The 24,144-nt window shown below is 43.3% G+C and overlaps 1 protein-coding gene across 11 annotated transcripts in view; it reads right to left on the minus strand.

Annotated features, from left to right (window-relative positions):
* The window catches only part of SHLD1 (shieldin complex subunit 1), a 95,413-nt gene that overhangs the window by 40,553 nt on the left and 30,716 nt on the right, over positions 1-24,144 (minus strand). Inside the window, exon 3 of one of the 11 annotated variants that reach the window (XM_036885125.2) lies at positions 6,443-6,749. The exons of the other annotated variants lie outside the window; for them this stretch is intronic. Within the exon in view, the coding sequence (XP_036741020.2) occupies positions 6,616-6,749 (134 nt within the window). The 3' untranslated portion in view covers positions 6,443-6,615. Of the gene's footprint in view, positions 1-6,442; positions 6,750-24,144 lie in introns of those variants that run through there. 11 annotated transcript variants of the gene reach the window in all.

A 24,144-nucleotide genomic window follows, 5' to 3' on the forward strand; every position in this document is an offset into this window, starting at 1 on the left:
CATCCTTGCAACGCATGTCCAATAAACTGGGTGCCTTGATTGCTCTCAATTACGGGCAACCAGCCATAGACTGCAAAGAGACACTCTAGGCCCCTCTTGGTGGTTTGCTGATCTGCACAACATGCAGGGCACTCCTTCCGGGCTTGGCTGACTTCTTCAAAGCTCAATGGCAAGCCCCACCAACAGGCCCACATTGTCTTTTGCCCTGCATGCAACAAATGCTGATGTAGCCATTGGGCCACATCAGAGGCAGGCTTTCTTTCTAGCCAGTGCATCGGGGCCAATGTATCTGCTTCATCATTCCCTGGGGATGCCAAAGGCAAGTGGCCAGTCACGTGATATACAGCAGGTGTCTGGGCCACACCACTCCATGCCCTTTGGGTCCAGTCTCACACCCACCCCGCAATGGGATAGGTGGTAAAATACCTTGGTTGGAGCTGTTCTGGCGATGGGCTCTGTAGCCAGCAAGGTGTGGTTCACAGCAGCCAGCTGCTTCTCTGTCAAGGTGACCCAGACCTCTGCTCTTTTCCATAGTTGTGACCAGGCTGTGGCCAGCAGCAGGAGCAGCAGCAGTGGCAGAAGCAGTAGCCTTAGGCCTGGGTCATGGGCCAGGGTCGGTGTGGCCAGCAGTGGTAGTGGTGCCTCCATGACCACACAAGTGTAAATACACATCCCTTGGTGTGAGCACCACTTCTCCCCGTCATTTCTAGGGGTGGCCCTCCCAAAGGTTGCACCCATTTTGACAGATTTTGGGTTCAGAGGAATCCTGCCAACTGTGCCAGATGTAAGTCCATGGAGAGGAAATCCCAGGGCAAAATACCTCTAAAAACCGAAATCAGTTAAACGGAGAAATAAAGTTTAAAACCCATTTGTTGTTTACAAACTGCAGCCCAGGGCCTCTCTCTTTCCTGCTCCAGCAGAAGCAAAAGCAGCACTACTCCTCACCTCTCAGGTACAGATAAGCCCTCTGTTGCCCAGGTAATCACCCACTGATATGGAGATGAACATCTCTCCACCCCTGAGGATATGCAAATGACTAAAGTCATACTTCTTTCCACCTCTGAACGCCTACTGATATGCAGATGTACTAAAGCCAGGTGAGATATTCTGGAAATATTACAATTTTACCCACAGAAGGTGATGTCGGATGGTTCCAGAAACATACAGAACAGTGTGGCCTGGGACAACTGCCCAGAAATCTCTACCTGGAGAGGCAAATCTTCTGTTAAGATTCTCAGGCACAGAATTAGGGTTAATGGGATTTTAAGGTATAAAAGATGTTAAAGTCTAAAGAAATAGAAAGATTTCATCTTGCTTTTAGGGTGAGACTGAGGATACAATAGTATTGGTAAAAGGAATGGTTCTATTCCAGAAGAACTCTAAGTCCCTTTTAGTGATTTGGAATACAATGTATACCCCAGCCAAGCCAACCTAAAAAATGTAAGCAGTGGATAAGAGAAGTCTGAGTGATGGATCATGTTACACTATCCGATAGCCAGACATGAAAGCCCAGTTCCTCATTCGCCGAAGTTACATCTCCAAACGTGGAGAGTAAAGGAACCAAGGCAGGAACACAGGCAGTTTCCACGCTACTCACGAATCTTTTTAATATGTGGAGTGTTTCTCTCCTAGACTCACTTCCATTACTCTTAAGGAATTGGAAAAAAAGGTGAGGGGCAGGGGGTGAATGAAGAGAGGAGGGCAGGGAGCATGAAAGCAGTGGCATTATAGGAAAGGCAAAAGAAAACAGCAAAATAGTAAAAGAGTCTCTGAATGCAAGGAGTATAGGTGTTTATCTCATACTTCTTTGTGTCTTTTCATATCTCTCAATCCTCAAACAATAAACACAAAAAAATTTAAAAGGAGAGAGATATCAAAGGGATCAGAGAAATCAAGTTGAGACAATACACAGGAAGCATGTGGGTAAAACTGTAATATTTCCAGAATATCTCGCCTGGCTTTAGTGCATCTGCATTTCAATAGGCGTTCCTCAGTGCTGGATAAGCATAGTTCATCTCCATATCATTAGGTAATTACCTGGGTGACTAAGGGCTTATCTGAACCTGAGAGGTTAGGGGGAGGACTGGTTTGCTTCTGCCAGAGCAGGAAAGAGAAATGACCCAGGACTGCAGTTTGTAAGCAATAAATGGGTTTTAAGCTTTATTTCACCCTTTGACTGATTTTGGTTTTAGAGATATTTTGCCCTGGTATTTCCTTTCCCCAGAGTCACAGAGCAACACAAATATTGCCACTTCAAAGCAAATGCTTGCTCTGTCTCACACAGGGCCCCAGTTCCTCCTCCTGTGTCTTCAAGGGCAATGGTCAGCTGTCAGTCATTTACTAAATGTCCACCAAATGCCTGACCCTGAGCAGAGAAATGAAAAAGTAGGGCTGTTGGCCTTGCCAAACTTGGCAGTAAAGAAAGAATCAAAAGAAATATAATTCCTAGAGCATTATTAACTCCCATGGTTCTCCACAGAAAGATCGCAGCTAGGATGGAGTGTCTCAATGGCTTCTTTGGGGAGACTCTGTAATATGATTCTGCTTAAAGACAATGCAGTTCTTGTGTGCCCTTAACCATTTGTCAAAGTGTCACTGTAACCTTCTGCATTTCTAATAAGCTGGCTCGAAAATTACAGTCATGTCCTATTTTCAAACTAATGTATTTTTAACTTTTTATTAAATTATAATATATGTACATGAAAGTGCCTAAATAACAGCTCTATTTTCACAAACTGAATATACCTGAACCATGGGAGTTTATCCAAATCCCCATTTCTGTTAGCGGCCAGCTCTGGCTTCCTGGTTCTTCTTTCTGGCTTCCTTTCTGGGAACTCTGACCTCTGTTCTCTGCAAGTTCTGATTACAGCTGTCATCCAGATCAAGAAGCAGAACAGCACCAGGACCACGAGCCCTTCTTGCACCCTCTTCCAGTTACTGCCCTCCCAAAGGTTACTGTCATTTTGGCTTCTGACACCTAGATTGCTTTGCCTTCTTTATACTGTATACAAAAGGTATTACACCTCAGGTGTTCTTCAGTATCTGGCTTCTTTCACTCAACCTTGTGCTGTGAGACTCATCCATGTTGTTATGCAGAGCAGCAGTCCGCTTATTTCTGATGACGTATCATATGCCATTGTATGAATACGCAACCATTTATTTATCCATTTTACTGGTGCTAGGCATTTGGGAAGCTTCTAGTTATGGCTGTTATAACTGGAGTTGCTAGGACTGTTTGAGGGCATGTCCTTCCATGAACATGAGGATGTATTTCTGTTAGGTGCGTGTTCATTCATAATAAGAGTGGAACCACTGGGCCTCAGGGTATACAAATGTTCTGCTGGAACGTAGTTTCTGGAGAAACTACAAATAGGTGTAAAGTTTATCTGGGAATTAAGGGCCCATCTCTGCTTTTGCCAGTTCCTAGTTCTAACGATAGTGTACCCTACCAGACCCAGTCCAAACCTGATCTTCTTTCATCCAAGATTGAGAGCCCCCAAACCATTCTATTTTCAACTACTGTAAAAATATTACCACCATGGATATTGTTAAAGCTTATTTTCTTTGTAAAGAAGAGGCTGTTAACCAGAAGGGCAGAATAAATTACACTGCAGTTAAAGGTAAATTATATTATAAAGGACAAGCTGTCTAGTAAAACACAGCTTGTAATACAATTATAATTAATTGTTTCTATTGCAAAACCCCCAAACTTAAACTTCGGTTACTGCACTGAAAACAAGAATTAGTCTGCAACAGATGCATCAGTAAAACCCTGTTGCCACACAGCCCCAGAATTAATATTCCCCAAGTTTATGAAATCCATCTGTCCAATTTTTCCAGGTTTTCACTTTAGACAATCCTATTTATAGTTCCTCTAAACTAATTGCTTTTTTACTTTTTAAAAATCAGGATATTTTTCTAGTATATCCAGGATTTAAGCTTCATAAGAGCTTTCTTATCTCAAACACCAAGTTTAATTTCCTTCCTAGAACATTTTTTTTTTTCAGAATATTAAACTTCAGAAAAACAGCAGATCAAGAGATTATTGAGCGATAGAAGGGCTTAAATAAATTAAGGCTTCCAGGCTGTGCCACTACTTCCTGTTTCCAAAAAGTAATCTTTTTGAGGATATTAAACATCATTTGTGACCTTTAAAAAGAACTCCCTGAAGTCATTCATTCATAATAAGATCTGGTGAGGCTATCACAATCATGAATAATATAAAATGATGCCGATTTTCAGTTATAAGTCCTGATAATGCCTATTACACATCTTCAAAATTAGTGAAGAGGTTTCAGTCCAAGTAACAATCAAATATATTTTGCTTGGCACCATCAGATTAAAAACGCTCAAATAAACACAATTAGGGAAGAGAAATGAGAAATAGAATAACTTTAGAGAAACAGTTCCCTTAATATTGAATTCCCTATGGAGATTGAAGGAAAAGGGAATTTGTTCTTAGTATAAGACCTGCTTCCAAGACAAGTAATGATTTGATAGCATCTTACTTCACTGATAGACAGTGACTGCAATGGGGGTGGATGGTGGTGAGGCCTTGATAATGTGTGTGAATGTTGAAACCACAATGTTGTTCATGTGAAACCTTCATAAGATTGTATATCAGTGATACTATTAAAAAAAAAAAGACCTGCTCCCATACAAGTGGAAAGGGTGGCTGCTGTAAGGATGGGAGAGTAGGCTCATAGAGAAATGATCTTCTCAAGCAGTAAGGAATGATTTGACGGGTATGGAAAGGAACTCCGTGGGCTCTTCCACGGCTAGAATCCCCACTCTACTGGCATCCAGAGGTTATGACATGTCACGGAGCACTGTGACCAATATGTTTATTCATTCAACAAATATTTGTGAAGCCATTGTGTACTATTGTGAAGCTATTATATACCATTGTACATCTACTATGTACACTGTTCTAAGGTCTGGAGATTCTTTGGTGTACAGCACAGATACGGTTCCTGTTCTCATGGAGCTAAAGCTCTAGAAGAGGAGGTAAAACAAGGAATAATTAACTACACAGATAAATTCTAATAGGTGACATATAAGGTGCCCCTGGAGAATATGACAGTAACTAAATCTGGATGTGGGGGTGGGGAGGGGGTTAAAGAGTAACTTGGTTGTGTAGAACATGTGATAGAGCCACCAGTGTTAAATGTGTTGAGTCTATTATTCATAACTAACACCATCTTTGGCCAGGTAAGTGATATTTGTTGCATCTTTCCACCTATCATTTCCATACAATTAATTTTTTGGAACTTTCATTTTTATTTTAACCACTTGGAGGCCCCACAAAGGAAGGAAGAGTATTGTATGGTATCTCCTCAAAGAGTGGATGATCTAGTCTATAGAGGAACCAGTCTCACAAATAACCCTCCGGCCCCCAACACCAAATGAAGCATCTTGAAGTACATGCAGACTTAACCATAAGGGAGCCTAGCTGGGGGCAGGGAAGACTGCAGGGAACAGGGTATTTGGGCTGGATCCTATATGTATCATTTCTCTAGGCTTAGGAGGGGGGAAGAACACTCCCAGGAAAGGGAAGGGGCATGAAAAGTTGGAAAGAGGTGCAAAGGTCATGGTGTGCTTGATGAGTGGCCTGCGGACTGGTTGAGTGGCTGGGGAAGAGGCCAGAGCTGTGGGTATGGAGGCAAATGGGGGCCTCTGGGTGGAGGGATGGGTGTGGGCCAGACTGTAAGGCCCAGGACTCCAGGCTGAATGGGGGATTGCAGACCAGGGGTACCATGCAGCACTACACAGACACTCCACCTGGCTCCCCACTGCTCCGCCCCGGGAAGCTGCCCACACGGACTGTATCAATGGCATCCTTGGACTTGAGAACCATGGGGAGCTCTGGCAGGAGATGCAAGGAGGGAGAAAGGTGAGGTCGGATTACTTACTTGCCTGGCTCCCTTCCTGGCCATGGCCTTGCGCTGCCTGCCTGCCTCCCTCCTCCCTCCACCTTCCTCCGCATCCCTCCGAGTGGCTCCAGCTCAGGTCAGGCAGCCCTCTCTACACTGAGAGCATGCTCTCTCCGGTTTCCAGGCGCAGGCGCTGGCTTCCCCAGGTGGTTTCCTGACTCCTACCCACACCTTTAACCTCCTTATTAAGCTTTCCTCAAATTACCTGGTTATCTGTCCCCCCCCACAGGACCTGAATGGACATAGCCCTACACAAGGAAACTGGAGGTGGCAGAGGGTGGGGAAGCAGGGGAGAGGAGGGGGAGATAAAGGTGTGAGAGGCAATGCACAGTCAGAGATGCCTGTGGGAGACAGAAGGTAGTGATGATGGTGACGAGTTGGGGGATGGCAGAGGAGGAATGACCGACTAGCCACAGACCACAGCACTAATGTGACACTGACCGTGTGCCAGGCACTATTCTGCAGGCTTTTACAGAACACATTTAACTCCTACAGCTTCCTGTGAGGCATCCCATTTAATAGATGGGGAAACTGAGGCACAGAGAGGCTGAGTGACTTGTTCAAGGTCCCAAGCTAGTAGGCGGGAGAGGGTCAGACTCAAACCCAGAGGAGTCTAGCACCAGAGTCATGCTTTCAGCCGCTGTGCTAGACTGACCACTCTGGCTGGGGCAGAGCAGGAACTTCACAATTCAAGATCTCGGAGGGGGCAAGGCACTGGTGACAACTCTGAGGAAAGCCATCTAGATTGCTGGAGTAGAGCTTTTTGAAGAAAATCTTGCTGCCCATCCAAACTCTGCCTGAATGACAATGCAGAACCTGGTACAGGCATCAGAATGGCAGAAATCGTTTTAAAAAAATGACCACATCCAAATAAATGACAGTGGTTCTGCTATAGAACTGTAATTATGTCCTAAGGAACCTTACGTTATTAAAAAACACATCATATAAATAGTTATTTCCATGCAGAAAAAGGAGGATTATGGTTAGAGAGCTGATAAAACTAGATAATCTTTTCCTGTAGGACTTTTGACAATAAAGAGTTTAATTATATTTTGTAGCCATCTAAAAACAGTAAACACCTTAATCACAGACTAACGAAAGAGAACAAAGGCAAAACCTGAACAGCACAGGAAAATAAGCTCCTGCCAAGTTCACACCCAACCACAAAGGTTCTCTCCGAGGGATCACACACCACAACCCCTAATGATCTGGAAGATGCAAACTGTGCTTCCCACATAGAGGCAGAAACACAGGTTCTTGGAATGAAAGCTTATACCGGAAGGGAAATGTTCATCGGTAATGTTCCTTTAAGGTCTCTTGGAGCAGGTAAGACCGTGAAAGCAATGGTGCTCCGGAAAACGAGGTGTGCTGCAGACATTAGCAGCAGCACGGCACATCCTGTTACTTATTTTCCACGGCCCCTCACCACCACAGGTTAAACGACACCTCCCGCTGTCTTCTTTGGGCCAGCAGAGCCGCGCCAACATGTGCCTTTTAATATCAGAAATAACTTCCACAGCAATCACTTTCCTTTCCTTCAGGAGAAAGAGAGGAAGGGAAAATGCTCCCTGGTCAGGTTCGTGTATTTTTCATCTGCACTGTGGGCTGCCGGGCATGCCAAGTGCAGCCGAGGCTGTAATGAGGAACCCGATACCGATACCGAGCGCTTTGGGACATCGGCTGGGAGCCGGCAGCGACGTCGTGGGAGCTGGAGAATAGCTAGTGACCGCACTGACTGGCCTCTGACTTGTTCTGCTCTTCCTAAATGTCCTCGTGCCGGGGCCTGTGCCCAGTAAAGATGGGTTGTAATGGTCCATTTCTGCAGTTCACTTGACATCAGAGGGAGGTTGCTGTGACTATGTGAACCTCGGGTTTTCCGTGCAAGAGGGGGCAGCCGGCAGATGACATTTGTTTATTAGTGATGTTCCTTACATTCATTTCTCACAGGAGCCAAGAAAAGCTGACACAATTGTGACTATTTATCCTTCTAGGTTTTTATTTATCTTTCTGCAGCCAATATACATACCTTGACCTTCATGGGTCAGCACTGGCCTTAGTTTCCTTTTCAGAACCGCTGGGTGACTTAGGAGTAGCAAGTCCCCTGGTGGGGTCCTTCAAGATGATTCAACACAGCCACAAAAATTACAGTCAGAGAAGCATACGATAGGAGAAGATTCCTTTTAAGGAGTACACCCTCTATTCTGGGTAAACAGGAGAGATTCAGTGAAGTACTTCGGAAGGGACACGTATTTAGCCAAGTGTATTGTCAATTTTTAAAACTTCCTATTTTCCTGATACCTCAAAGTCCCCACACACAGGCTGAGAGCACCAGCTCCCAGGCACGGGTGTGAGAAGGTTGGCCCCTATTACAGTTCCTTTTCTTGCCCTCCCCTCACTGTGACCGAGTGGCACTCAAATACACTGGTAAAATCCCCCCAGCCTCTCGCTTGTGTATGTCCCCCTGGCCCCCGCCTGGGCGCTCTCTCCCGGCCCCTCCCCTGCTTCAGTGAGTCGGCTCTCTGCGTGCTCCTCCCACGGGCCGCTCTGGGCCTGCCACGCCTCCGTCCTCTGGCACCTGTGAGTGTCGTGAACCTTTTCATCTCATGCTTCACCGACTGAAATTTTTGCGGCTGTGTTAGGATCGTCCTTAACGACCCCACCAGGGGGACTTACTACTCCTAAATCACCCAGCGGTTTTGAAAAGGAAGCTAAGGTCAACGATGGCCATGAAGGTCAAGGTACGTATATGGGCCGCGGGAATTGATCCACAACTTGAGATTTGAAAAAATACTATCTGAACATTCGGATTTGGAAAAGGCGATCTAAATTGTAGGATCTTCAAATAAAATCGGGAAGACACAAACTTTAATCCACAGTGTAGAAAATCAGAGATTTAATCATAAAATTGTTCCCCGAGTATGTTTTTCCTTAAAAAAAACAATCCTCATGACATCCAGTGAACCAGCTGTATTGGTACTTAGGTGCAAGTTGTAAAGCAAAATACCTGTGTATTCTGCTTAATTAAAAATTTTATGTGTGTAGCCCTTTCATGCAATTAGAATTCAAGTTGTTGTTTATAAAAATACAGAACAATGATATAGTACAGAACTGCCTTCCTGGATAGGAATAGAGAACATCAAGATTTATGGATATACAAATAAAGAATTCAGTTCTTCACATGAAAAAACAAAAAAGCAACCTTCATCTCCTTAAGTTAAGGTTGGAAGGGGCTGCCTTCAGGAAGCCCACTTTCGGGGCTGCTTCTCCAGGCTCCAAGTAAACAAAAGGCGCCCTGCCCGGGTGGGTAGGGCCTCTGTGATTTAGAACCAGCTATGGTTCTTGAACTTCTTCAGTTATAGTTGACATGGAGGAGAGGGGATATTCACACTCTGCTCCATCCTACTGCAAGAAATAGTAGCTTTCAAACAGTTCCCCCTTTTTCCTTCATGTTGCACTACCTGTCCCCGCTAATCTGATCTCCCCTTCCCTGAGCACACAGCTAGGTTGCATTTGCCAGCCTCGCCTCACTCCTCCCCCGCCCCGACCCCCCTCTTCCAACCCCCACCCCCTTTGTGGCCAAATGTGGCCACAGAACCAAGTCCATAGCAACAGCAGCGGTGGAGAGCATGGAGGTGGGGGGAGTGGACAGGAGCACTAGAGGAGAGGCAGAAGCCCAGCTGGAACGGGTTGGAGAGAAATTGCAAAGGGGAGAATGGAGAATGCGAGCATGGACAGATTAGACACATGTTTCACATCACCCATTGCTGTAAAAAGGAACAGGATGATGGGCAGTAGCCAAAGAGTGCTTTGGGTCAAGGGAGGATTTCTTATTTTTAAGATGGGAGATATTACAGGAGCATTCATGTTGCTAAGAATGAGCCAGTCAAGAGGGACAAATCAATGATGCAGGAGAGAGGAGATAAGTGGAGGTGCAATGTCCCTGGCTAGGAGAGAGAGAGAGAGAGAGAGACTGCCTGCTGTTGGGGGACTGGCCTCCGATAGGACAGAGCACCGACAATTCCCCCACTCCAGCAGATGGGTGCCTGTGTACTCAGGGGCAGGTGGTAGGGCGGTGAGAAAGTTCTTTTTCTGTTGCTTGAATTTTCTCAGTAAAACAAGAAGCCAGAGGCAAGCTTATGGGCTCATAATGTGATCCTTAGAAGAGGAAGAAATGACCCAGCTTCCTGTAGATGCTGATGACAACCAGCCTCAGGCTGGACCAGGGCTGGGTGCCAAAGCCCACCAGGGCTACCTGGCCCAGTTGTTCTTTTCTCCTTCTCTCTTCTTAAAAATGTATTTCTTTTTTTATTCCAATTGCAGGGTCATATTCATGGTTTGAGCTGCAAGTTAGTTTCAGCAAAACAATATAGTGCATAACATTTAAAAATGCTGTTAATTTATTAGTTTTGTTATTTATTGTTTGGGTTTTATAATTGTGTAAGCACCATAAGCCCAAGGCATTTGATCTGAAGCATTCTTAACACACACACACACACACACACACACACGTTAATTATGTGAGATGATAGATGAGTTAATTATTTTTATCTTGTAATCATTTTACTACCTATATGCCAATCAAATTATCACATTGTATACTTTCAATATATACAATTATATTTGCCATTTAGTCCTCAGTAAGACTGTAAAAAATTGTTGAGCCCATTTCTAAGGAGAGGAAACAGTTGGGAGAACTTGACTTAGCCAGGAGGGGATAAAAGAAGGCAAATGTCTCAGGAATCGAGACCAGGCAGAGAAAGACCCTAAATCTTTTACCACATAAGAAAGTAAAAATCCTTGATCTGTTCACTGTCAGTTTTCCTAGTGAAGTCTTCCTATTCAATGAGAAAACTACTAATGTCCCAACAGGAAAAATAGGTTAAGGATATTTACAAAGGATTCATAGGTAAAGAAATGTGAATGACCCATACAAAAAAAAAACACTGCATTTCATCCAGAGGTAGAAGGCAGAATGTGGTTGCAAGGGGCTGAGGGAAGAGGGGGTGGGGAGTTAGTGTTTAGTGGGTGTAGAGTTACAAATTCTGGAGATGCATGGTGGTGCTGGTAACATGCTGATGTAAATGTACTTTATGCCACTGAACTATACACTTAAAGGCTAATACAGTACATTTTATGTTATGTGTATTTCATCACAAATTTTAAAACAGCACATTTCATTGGTGAAGAAATGCAAATTCAAACAATGAGATGACACTTTGTGCCCATGCTCTATGCTCAGTGAGGACACATAGTGGGCACCAAACCTTGGAATGAGTGGATGCTACCAGGATGTGGGGACAGGAGGATCCCCTTTCTCCTACCAGCCTGCTGGGTGGAGGATAAACAGGTGTCATGTTATGAGAGGGCCAGGGGAGTCAAATGCTCTGACCCTGTAATTTATCTTTAGGAGTCTATTCTAAAGAAAGGATCTGCAACCAGGGTCAGAATATCTAAGTGTGTTCGTATCAATGCTGGAAGGCACCAGGGCGCCACCAGTGGATGACAACTGGAGGAATGTCTGGAAGATATAAGGCAGGATGGGCAAGATAGAGCATGAAGCCCAACAGAGCCGGGCACCACACCCAACCAGCTGAAAGAAGATGGCTCACGAAGAATGAGTTTCCCAGTAGAAGGAGAAAGTAGAGGAAGGAGGAGGAGGAGGTCTGTCTAGATATTATTTAAGGGGATTAGGACAGTGAGCCAGGTGCCTTCCAACACCATAAACATACCTCTTCTCAGAGTTGCCACCTCTGGTGTGTGTGTCAGCAGGATACAACACAAAACACGTGGAATGTTTATGCCCACAGTAGCATTATTCGTAACAGTAAAAATCATAGTCAGCAAAAACAGTTAATCAATTATGGCATATCTACATAACGGAATGTCTTTCAGCCATTAAAATTGATTGATTTTTTTAATTAAATAAAATAAGGAAATGCTCACAGTACAATGTTTAAAGAAAATTGAGATAATTGGCAAAAATTGAATCAGGTCTGTGAATTGGAGTAGATAACAGTGCTGTATTGATGATTTTCCTGATTTTGATACTTGTACTGCACTTACATAAGAGAGCATCCCTGTTTTTAGAAAATGCACATGGCACTAAAGTATTTATGCATAAAGCATCATATCTACACTTATTCTCAAATGACTAAGAGAAAATAATAATATACAGAGAATGATAAAGCAAATGTGGTAAAATGTTAACAATGGGAGAATGTGGATGGAGGGCAAAATTTTTTAGAAAAGCAAGTAACCCAGCAGAAAAGAGCCAATGATAAGGGCAGGTAAACTCACTTCTTAACAAATATGTCTAATAAATGTATACAGGGCAATGGTCAACCTTATTAGTGACCAGAGAAAGGCAAATTAGAACAATGAATTCTTGTTTTTCATTCATGTTAGCAAGGATGTGGGAAAATAGACACTTTGAGACGTTTTTGGTACAGCCTTTTGCAGCTATCTGACAATTTCGGAAATGTGCATGCCCTTTGGTACAGCAATTCCACTTCTAGGAACCTATTCTACAGAGTGGAAAAAAAGCAGCATGCAAATTTTTACATAGAATATGATCCCTATTTAGTGAAAAATAAAAAGCCACAAGTAAATCACAAAACTGGTAACAATGATTCATGATTATCTCCAGGTTTTAAAAAGGAGAATGTTTTCTCAGCATTGCTTTTTAAAAATATAGAAGTATTCAAAGAGGCAGGAAACATACAAATAGAGCAAACCTCCAAGAACCCACCAACCATAGTTAACTCATGTTACCAGGTATAAGAAAACATATCACTACATATATGTGAAGGCCATTCTGACTTTTTTCTACCCTTTTCCTCCTAGAGTTTCTTTTTTCTAAGCTTTCTTCTTTAAAGTTTTCTATACTTCATAATGAAGACCTATTATGCCTATAACAACCACAAGCCTTTTGAAAAACAGCATTGAATGTAAACAAGCAAGTCATTTGCACACTGCTCAGTGTGTGTTGGGGGGGCCCTCTGGTAACTCCCTCTGACCACTTGTTATTGGAGAAACTTGCACCATCAGGTCCCTCCACTTGACGCCATAGGACTGGCTACCTGGAGGGCTCTGAGTTGGAATAAAGTGCCATTTGGGAAGCAGTAGCTTTTCCCTTTGAATGCCCAGGTAACTCTTCAAGGGACCCATACTTGGTGAACTAGCAGTCGCAACGTGACTGAACCGGCAGCAAGGACTGGGCTTATCACCTCTTTACAGTCCACCCACTTTGTTACTGTTGAGGAATTTAAGGGGACTTGACCAAGAGCAGACCCCAGGCCTGACATGAGGGAGAATAAAGGAAGGCCTCTACCAGCAGCCAGGCCTGGGATCCTTTTCTTTCCCTTTCTGGAAAACAAGGACTAAAAGGAGCCAGATCATGGCTCTGAAGTGGTTCCAGTATGTTCCACTGAAAAAAGGCTCCCTCCTCAGATTTCCCACAATGTAAGCCTGGTCAGTGCCCCCTTCAGCGGACAAACGAGGAGAGGCTTTTCCTTTGTACTGGATCTCTGGTCTTGCTCAGGTTGAAATCTGTTCACCCTCAAGAGTCTTTCTGGTGATTAATCCCTGCCTCTCAGGTGTCAGCCCTATAATATAATAAGGAAGTACACAAGTGGCCTCATTGCTGGGACTTAGGGACACACCCACATACACAGCCCCATGGGTGTGTATATCTCCCAAGATGAACAGAAGCAGTAAGCAGCAATTCCCCTGAGCCAACAGGATGGACTTTTAAATGAAACTTTGCCTGACGAATAACCCGTGCAGTGGTCACCCTCCAACACGGCCCCCACAGGCCCACTTCGCCCAGTGTTCACGCTCCTTGTAGTCTCCTTCCGCACCACCACAGGGCTCCTGTGTGTGACCCACAGAATACAGTGGAAGTGGTGGCCTGTTGCCTTTGATATTAGGTTATGAAAGGCCCTGTGTCTTCTGTTTTGAGCCCCATCCCCCTTCACCTCAATCAGGGAGAAGTCAACTGCCATGTCTTGGAGACACTCAGCAGCCCTGTGGAGCGAGGCCCATGTGGAAGGCTGAAGACTCAGCCAAGTCACGTGAGTGACCCTTCTTGGAAGGAGATCCCTTAGCTTCAGTCAAAGCTTCAGCGTGGCTGTAACCTCAAGAAAGACCCTGAGCCAGAACCCATCAGCCACACTACTTTCAGATCTCTGACCCCCAGGAACTGTGAGGTAGTAAGTGTTTATTGTTTTAAGCCAAAGAGTTTTGGGATAATTTGTTATTATTCCCAATAGATGACTGAGTTCCCTGTCCCTCAATGCCCTATATGTTTCAACGAAGTTTTACTAAGCTGTATTTTAGAGGACACAAAAATGTTGGTCACAGACTCCCACAGAATTTTTTAAAGCCCCTCATTTAAAAGATTTATAAATGATGGATCTATAATTTTTATTTTCTCAGCTGATTAAACTCAGATAGTAAGAGATTTTCCAAAAGACTGCAAATTGGTGCCATAACATGCAATACTAAAATAAACTGTGTATTTTTAAGGAAGGACTGGGATATTATTATATGGGGCTTTAGAGGAGCTGCCTTCCCAGCAGGCTCTCCCGAGCAGTCTGCTGACATCCTCCACATAGCTCTCAGACACTCTGGATCTAGGACAATACACTGGGCTCCTAGGTGCGACCTGGCTGGCTTTGTCACCTCTGGTCTTTTTCTCTATAACACTGTAAATTGAAAGCCCAGGCTAAAGCTTATACATCAAACCTGGAGATGAAAAGAAGATGAGACCAAAGGAGACATAAATAAAACTTCTCCCCATGAGACAGTATGGCAGCAGGTTAAGCTATGATTTAGTATCAGCTTGAAGCAACACTTTCCCTTCTTTGTTTTATGAACTTAACCTGGTCTTCCACAATGGTTCTTTTTTAAAACCTACCCATGACAAATTTGGGCTTGCCAGGTAAAAATATCACTGTGGGAGAATGCCTTCTAATTTGAATGTTTCAGAGGCTGGTTTCTTGGGCTTGCTGTCACTGGAGGGTGAATTCCAAGACAACAGAGATGGCATCTCACTCACACTTTATCCCCAAGAGCTAGCATAGTGCCTGGCACATAATATACGCTCATTGAATACTTGACAAATAAATGCACTGAATTAACTTCCCATCTCTGAAGGCCTATCAGTCAATCAAAGGTATCTGTTGAGTGCCCCTGGGTATAGGACAGTGCAAGGAGCCGTTCGGGCCATGCAAGCTAACGTAGTGTACTCTGGAAGCACTTAGAAAAACTATCAAGTCTTTGTTGTGTATCCACTCAATCCACTAGTTCTTTAGTCATAAACACAAAGATGTGACATTTTTAGCAACTTAGATGGTGTTTTCAACATTCTATATAGTACTTACGGTGCCTGAATCAATAAGCTTTCACTGAGCACTTACTATAGCTGCTGAAGGCAAAGCAGTTGAAAGGTGAACATTATAGTTCATAAGCAAAGTTTGGGATTAGGAATAATGAATGACAGTGAGAGTACAGATTACTTTTTCCTTTTCATGTCCTGTTTCAGTATTTCCTACAACTGGCATGTATTGGTTTAAAATCAGAAGAAAATAAATAGTACTCCCAAAGGGGTGGAATGAGGTGGAAGGGGGAAAGATATTAGGCAAGTCAACAAAAATGAGTCGGAAAGGCAACCTCTGATGGTAAACCACAAAGCTGAAGAGCATAAGCTTTGGAGTCCGCAGCTCCGGGCTCAGACCCAGCACTGCTGCAGTATTAGCTGCATCTCTGGGCACATGACTTCACCCTTCTGAGCCTCAGTTTCCTGATGTGTAAAATAGGAATTATAGTGTCTGCTTTAGAGATTGAAGATTAAATGAGAGAATATTTTGAAGGCTCTCAGCACAGCGGTAAGGGTGAAGAAAGTGGTGTGGCCTAATTTCTGTATGATTGCAGGTGGTGAGTGGATGAATCCTGATGCAGATCTTCGGGTTACTGTAGCAGCCCCAAATTCCTTGCCTGATACCCAGCTAGCTGTAAAGCTTTCTCCCAACCCATTCTTTGACCACCTTCCTTTTTTACTCTTTCCTTTTTTCTCCACTGCTTTTTGTCTCTGCCAGTGTTAACAAGTAACACCCACTGGTATGCTTAGCTCTGTAAGGGGGATCTGGTGTAGTGAGGCAGGGCGATGTGACCTGGGATTCCTGCCATCCTACCAACATCGGTACGTGACTTCAAACTCTTATTCCCTCTTGGCAGCTCTGTGTCATCTAACCTATAAAATGGGGACAGGATCCCTGCCTTTATATACTACAGAAAAATATTAGAAGAAAAAAACTTAAGGAAACAGCCCCCCTGCAATGACAGAGTACTTGGTACTAGACTTGTCCTCCTGCTGTGAACAATAAGAAAACTGGACAAAATATATGAAACAACTGTTAACATAGGACTGTCAGTATATACACAACGACAGGTAGTCTAGGACTTTGATCCCTGAGATAAAGGAAACAAGTAATTGTGCCTGTGATTGCCCCAACTTCCGGCTTGGAGGCACTTTCTGGATGACGGTGCAAGGAGGGAGATTCTAAGTGAGACACACTGAGGAGACAAAGACTGGAGTTTGAGGGCCTGGCCTCTGTGAAGGCAAGTCCTGGAGAGGGGATGCACCATGGAGAGAGAACCCCAGAAATCAGCATAGGGATTATTCTTCTGAGTCTTTTGCTGGACACTAACCTGTGCATATTTAGGGTGAAACTCTATAAAGCAAGGCACAACCAGGGCAGCTGTGAGCTGAACAACTCCCAGAGCTCGCACAAGGCTTGGAGACATGCATGTGCTAGCAGCCAGAGTGGATACGTGGGGTATGCAGTAGGGACCAAAAAGGCCACACATTTGTTGGTAAGCTACACAGCCAGTGAGTAAAGGCTTCCTAAAAACCTCCTAATGAGCTTTGTAAAAGCAAGCCTTGAAAGGATCGAGCTGATCAGCAAGTAACTTAACTGCCTGCCAAAACAAACTTCATTTTAAAGGCAGCAAAATCCAGACACTCAACAATGGAATAGATCATGAAGTCCAGCATCCAGTAAAACCTACTGGATGTGTGAGGAAGCAGCAAATGTGCCCCACCCATGAGAAAATCCAGTCAGTAGACAGATCTTGAAAGGACGGAGATGATGGAATGAGCAAACACAAACTTGAAAGGAGCTGTTATAAATAACCTCAAGTTTTTAAAGGAAAACATAAAACACCTGGGTGACTGATCTGCACCAGCCTGCCACGGAACAGCAGTAACAGACGTCTTGAAAATTTGGCTCATTTCTTGGTATAAAGTCCCAAAGAACTACTTACCTCAGTTGTTTTTGGTTCTTTTTGCTTTGTAATTTATGAAAATAGTGCTGCAAATCATATGGCAAGTTCTCCAATTGCTCTTTTCCAATATTTTCATTTTCTCCTCCTCCATAGACAAGTATAGAAGAGGTTTTTTAATCACAGAATTAACTTTACAAGTAAAACAAAAAGAAAAGGTATTTATTTACCTCATTAATACTAAAATTCTTCCAGACTACTTACATGTTACCCATCAGGGAGGCCTTTCCTGGTCATGGTGTTTAAGCCACATCCCCACCTCTTACACTGCATTCCTTTTCTTCATAACACTAGCCTATACTTTTCACTTGTTTTATTGTCTATTTACCTCTTCTGTACCTCCTCCGACCTGTGACCCTATGTGGATAAAGTGAAGGTTCCTGTGGCCAGGATTCTCACCTGGCCCTGGTTGGCTAGCTCACTACACATGTGTGGGCAATGCGACGTTATTGACTCTATATAAAGAGCTCTGCCCAGTGCTCTGGGTGACATGGTGGCATGGGGGCATGGCTGCAAGGTGGCAGGAGAGCAGAGCAGAGCAGAGGCTGGAGTGGTGGCAGCACCAAGGACAGAGACTGAGACGGCTGTGCGGGTAGAGAGGCCCAGAGGTAGAGACTGGCTTGCTGCATGCAGACTCACTCTAAATGGACGGGATTCTAGTGATTGACCTGTCACTGTGGAAATAAAGTTGGGTATAAACCTTTCACCCCAAGAATGTTCTACTATCATTTCTTTGGTCACACTGAATCCATAGTGAACTTCTCTGGGGCTAAAAACCATTGGCAAGATATCCTGGCAACTAGAATAAAAGCTCCTTAAAGGCAAGGTCTTTATCGGTACTGTTCACTGTGTATCCCCAGTGGCAAGCCTGGGAGATGTAATCAATACTCATTTCATGAATGGATAAACGAACAACATCCACTGCATTTTAAACAATTCGGTCATCAGGGGTTTAGGTAAATGATCCAATACAACAGGGAAAAAACAGAACAGAACTCAGCTTGCTAGTGAGGCATCATACCTGGTGAGAGTGAAATGCATGGCAAAGTTACTCCTTCCTGTTGTAACTTACTCTGTAAGGCAGAGACAAGCCATTTAACTGAGCATGATGCTTGGTAAAATCTACTGAAAATATGCTCCACCAGCTTTATAGAAATCTCTCTACCAGAGAAAACTTAATCCACAGAAAAGAACAGCCCTGTTGTGTCACAAGAGGTCACCCATTCATTTGTTCAAAGATACCCACATTTTTAGAAATAGAAGGAAGCCTCTGGGATTTCACGTTTCATAATCTCTAAGCAGTAGTTATAAATACTACTTATTACCCCTTTCCAGTTGCCCACTAAGCCCCAGGGCACAGTAAGCGTTGCATTATGCACTACGTACTCTATAAAGTTTTCCAAGCTCTGGCCTATGGACTCAGGTGAGGCCACGATGAAGTTCTCACCCATCCGTGGCTGAGTGAGAAAACTAATCACCATGGAACGCTGATCTTTATTTTGGGATTAGGTCCTTCTTGTGTTTTAAAACAACCTTTCTTTTATGAAATGATAATAGGTTTGTGGAGTTAGTGGTATAGGCTCTTTTAAAGATCTTTCCTTGGCAAAATAAAAAGTTCGGCCAATCTATGCTGGTCCTCAAAAAAGGAGAAGGAGAGGGAGGAGAGGAAAGGAGGACCCGAAATGCATGCAAACACGGTCCAGTGCCCTCTGGGGGACGAACTGCCCCTGGCTGAGGAAAAACGTTATGAATACCCGAGTCATCCACGTGAATGAGGGACGAAGGATGCAGGTGTTTTAAGATATGGGATACAAGGAGTAGGAAGAGAGCTTGTCCTGGGCCGTAGCATGGGGCTGCCAAGGGCCTAGTGCACTGAGGCGTTCCTGGTGGCCAAGTGACAGTCCCCTGGGAGCAACCTGAACATAGCCCTGGGGACCCACCTCCAGCAGGACAGTTTTTCCTACATGATGCTGCTGTTCAGACACCTGACTACAGGGATGGGCCCACAAAGAGAAGTAGAGGTTTCAGTATGGACTCAGAGCAAATGAATCTAATTCCAAGGATCTACTGAAGGACAGCCGTATCTGCTGATCGAACAAGATTTACTCTAAACAGTAGTTAGGGCTCATTTCATAGAACTAAAATGAGTTGCCTATTTCTGCACAAACATGAACATTCAGATCCTTTCTACTATTTAGTCATATATCTAGTTCCTTGGAGATTTTTTAAAAGCTGTCATTTTAATCACCTATGAACACTGTTTTAGAAAGAAAAATCCACCCCCAACATTTCTCACCTCTTCTTATGAGAATTATTCTTTTTCAGTTCCACCTCTGGAAGTACATTCTAATGATGTACATGCCATAGCTCTGCATCTGCCACTATGGTAACTCACTTAGAAATGCCACCCCCTTAAATTTCTTTATGGTGTATTAATCTGATGTTCTAAAACAGATATTCTACCATGAATTAACTCACAGCAAATAAGATTAACCCAATTAAACAGGCTTCCATAACACTTCCACCATCTGTAAATGTATTTCTTGTATATTTTTTAAAAGATCTTTTGTTAACCTAAGACAGGATCAGTCGCAGGGGGGCCATCAGGTGAGAAATTGGGGATCAACAGAGGTGAGGCTTAGAACCTCACCCCCACTGTTTTGAGAGAAATCTTCTGCATCCGTGGATGTATTATTGCCCTTGTCTAGCTTGGATTAACACATAGTCTACAGGCACAGACCTGATCATCTACATTTGCTCTCTTACAACACTAAACTATGTTTTCTACCTTTATCTTGCATCTACCTACCACTTCAGCATTTTATTAAAAATAATGATAATAATAATAATAATAAGGGAGAAATGTGGGATTCACATATAAATCAAGTGTAAAAATCAAACGAATATTCGTATTTGACCTGATTGTTTATAGTTCATAATGCTTGATCAAAACCGAAAGTTTCTGTGATGACTGCCCTTGTACTGTTCACCATGTAAGAACTTATTCACTATGTAAGAATTTGTTCACCATGTAAGAACTTGTTCATTATGCCTCAGAAGATTGGAGAATGATGAGAATTAGGCTGGGGGTGGATTAATGATTGTGCATTGACTCCCCTATACAGAATTTTATTGTTGTTAACAACCATTTGATCAATAAATATGAGAGATGCCCTCAAAAAATAAAAAAAGATCTTTTGTTAGTCATCAGCTATTATTATAAATATTCTCTGAGAAAATCCAGTAAATCACTAATCCGGGTATTCCCCCACTTTCCAAAAGTTCATGCTATGCCACTTCGCTTTTTTGAAAGACCTACATTAGTATGTTTTTTCACTAACTAAAATAAATCCGAAGTGGATTTTTGCTTTTCTGAAGAAGGCAGAGTGAAAACTGTGCTCACTGTTGTTGCAGCGAGCTATTATAGAGGCAGTGTGCACCCCCAGCAGCAAGTGGAGCTGCCAAGCTTTGAACTGTGTCTGTGAGCAGCGGTGCTTTAATTTATTCTGTACATCCTCTAGCACGATGAGTCCTAAGGTATCATAAAAGCCTAAGAGAGGTTATTTTTTGGGGTATGGGAATGTTAAAAATTTTTTCCATGTAAGGAAATGTTAACTGCTTCCTCATTTTATGCCATTTTGGCTTACGAAAGATTTCATAGGAACACTCTACTTTTGGATAGCAGGGGGAAACCTGTACTTAAAATACAGCAATATAGTTCTCAAGATATGATTCAACTAATGAGAGTATTCATTCACCAAATCCACTACAGGATTTGTAAGAGTAAAAAAGTGGAGACAACCTAAACATTCATCAACAGATATGTTAAATAATTATGGTGCAACCATACAATGGAATACTATGCAGCCACTAAAAATGAGTTCTACATGGCAAGAGCCTTGTTATATAGCAGTAAGTGAAAAGAGTAAGATACAGATGGTATGTATGGTAGAATCCCATTTGTATTTCTAACAAGTAGATGTATGTGCTGGACTGTTAAGACTAGAAATCTGCTTCTTCTCAGTAATATAGGAAAATGGTCAGTGGTTCTTAACCATCACAAGGGATGGGATATATGGTAGGAAAAGAGGAGACAAGCGAATATCCTAATTTTCAACAGGGAGGAAGGTACGATCCATAAATCCATACATATGGACTATGGAGCCTGATGCTTAAACAAGAGGTAAAAGTGTGGTGGTGGGAACCATTATTTGTGACACCTGTTGTGTATCCAACCCCATTAGGTAGGTAGTATTATCCCCATAAATCATATGAAAAAAACTGAGGCTCAGAGAAGTTTTTTAACATGACTAAGGACACTGAGTAAAAAGTGATAAAGCCCTTTGAGCCCCAGAGGCTGTACTTTCTCTCCATTCAACAGAGAAACAGAGGTCACCAGGCCCAGCTGTCCATCCTCCATGTTAGGCTCACCTCTGCCTGATCACAAATGAGCAGAGAGTTCAAGCACTTACATTCCTATTTTGTTGTCTGCCCCAAACAATCTTTCTTTTACCCTTTTTAAGACATCAAATGGATGTTATCCAGACTTATTGTGATAATTACTTTGCAATATATACATATATTAAATCATTATGCTGTAATCCTAAAGCTAATATAATGCTTTATGTCAAATTCTCAAAAAGACTATTACACTAAATAAGTTTTAAAAAAAAGTACTGCTGCAGAAAGGCCTAATTTCTTGATTTGGGGGTTTGGGGCTGATAAAGGAGACTGAGGGGGCAACACAATCATGTTGGTGCGACTTCATGGCCAAGTGTTGGACATCAAATTAAGGTACAGCTTTCCTTAGCCAAGACAATACTATTGGTCTGGGAGGGGAAAAGGGCATTTGGGTTAGTGATGGAAGATTTTTGTTTCTCCCTCAGCTGACCACCATGGGACGTGGCCAGGGTTCCTGCCTCCTGGATTCAACACTGAGATTTCCCAGGCAGGGAAAAGGCTTTATGTCACCAGCACATGGCCCTGTTTTCAGTACACAAACTGCTAAGGAGTCTTTGAATATTAGCACCCTGGGTTGTCTGTCATTATTTTTTCCCACCTTCAAACACTTGTTTTCAACTCAATAGCAAACATCTCATGCAAAATTGAATACGATCCTGCTTCTTAACACAGATTCTTGTTTGATACGCAGCATGTGTTTCCATGCCAGTCACAAAATGTTAAGTGGTATGGGGACACACGATTAGGTGACAGAAACAGCTGATGGACACCTTGATCAAGGGCGCCTTCTGTGACGGAACTCCTGGGGTACCCCTCATGTCAGGCTGGAATTGGGATGTTCTTGTACATCACAGATCAACTCTAAGACAGTGAAAGATTACAGGATATGGCAAACAAAACTGACTTGCAGGGACTATAAAATCACATAAAAAACACACAGGAGACAGTGTATACTGGATTATTTTTTTTTTCTAGCTCTGTACTAATGGTTTGCATTGATTCAGCTGATTCAGCCGTAGGAGCAGGCAGCTTCCTCTTGATCAAGGAGGCAGCAGACAGGCTCCCAACCACCAAACGGCAAGCCTGCCACCACTGACTCTCATCATTCTTGTTTTATTCATTTAAATGTTCGATTGAAGGCCTACCAATCCCAAAAACATATGACGCATTTGAAGCCCCTTTTTTTTTTCTGGGGAAAGCTTTCTTTCCTTCTGTCAGATTGTCAAAGGGATCTGCAATCATACAAGATGAAGAAGAACAAATGTTTTTAAGCTTTCAAGAACGTTGTATTGAAATATAGCCCCTCTTGAATTCCAAGTGTTGAGTGTATACTGAGGGCAAGAATGAGCCCAGGACAGTGAGAAGGGAAGGGCAGGGCTGGTAACAATGCCAGGTAGAAGCCGCAGCAAAATGTAACCAGGCCCTGGCCCTGTAGCATTGTGACAGAGAATTTTATTGTATAACTGTTAGAAGAAACCTCAAAAATGTTATCAACCCCCCAAATCCAGGTTCGCGTGCCCGATGTGCAGTAATCCAGTCTCTGAGTCACTGTTTACTGAGCAGAGAAAGCTTTATTATCAGAGGGCAGTCCAACGAGAAGGCAGGGGACCTTTCCAAATCTGCCTTACCCAATCGGCCGAGGGATCCGTTATATACTGTTGGCAAAGGAATGTAGGGGTTAGGGCAGAACCTGGAAGGGCCTCGAAACTTCTTGCAGTTATGTGCCCACCCCGTTTTCCCGGAGCCACCCGAGGGGTCTTGGTTAATGTGACCCCACATATGGAATCAGTTCTGCAACACAGATGGTATCAACTCACATCCCCGCACCCCCTCCTGTAACCAGCGTCAGGGGAGCGGACAAAGGACAAGGTTAATGATCCCTGCAAGGTCGTGGAGCACGTCAGGTGACTGGGGGGAAAGCCTGTGAAGGTGTAAGCGCATAAGCAGTAACACGTTCGCAGCTGCACCACAAGGGTGTGGTTTGAAGGAACCACTGAGCTCAGGGGCAGGGCGGCGGTCCCTCCAGAGCTCTGAGGTTAGACTGCCAGGTTCACACAGCCTGGGTTGAATAATCTAGCGGGGCCTCAGTTTTCTCAGTAAGATGAGGATAAAAAGAGTATCTATCCTTTGCTTATTGGGATAAGGCCAAGTAAACACTCAATAAATGTCAGCAATCATGATTACTATCTGCAGGAGACTTTACACTACTTTTATAATCATTTTTTTCATGTGACCTTTCACAGTAGCACTTCCTGAGGGGGAGAGATTTATTACGATCCATGTTAATTCCACTCTTTAAAAACTTGCAGCCACCTGTTTTAAAAGCTTAGCTCTGCTACTTTAACTATTTCAGGAGGTCTATCTTCAAAGCACTAAAGCAAATTTTTCTCCTCCATGTTTTCCTTAT

This window comes from Manis pentadactyla, chromosome 5 (assembly GCF_030020395.1).
Source record: "Manis pentadactyla isolate mManPen7 chromosome 5, mManPen7.hap1, whole genome shotgun sequence".
In the NCBI taxonomy this organism is placed as follows: Eukaryota; Metazoa; Chordata; class Mammalia; order Pholidota; family Manidae; genus Manis; species Manis pentadactyla.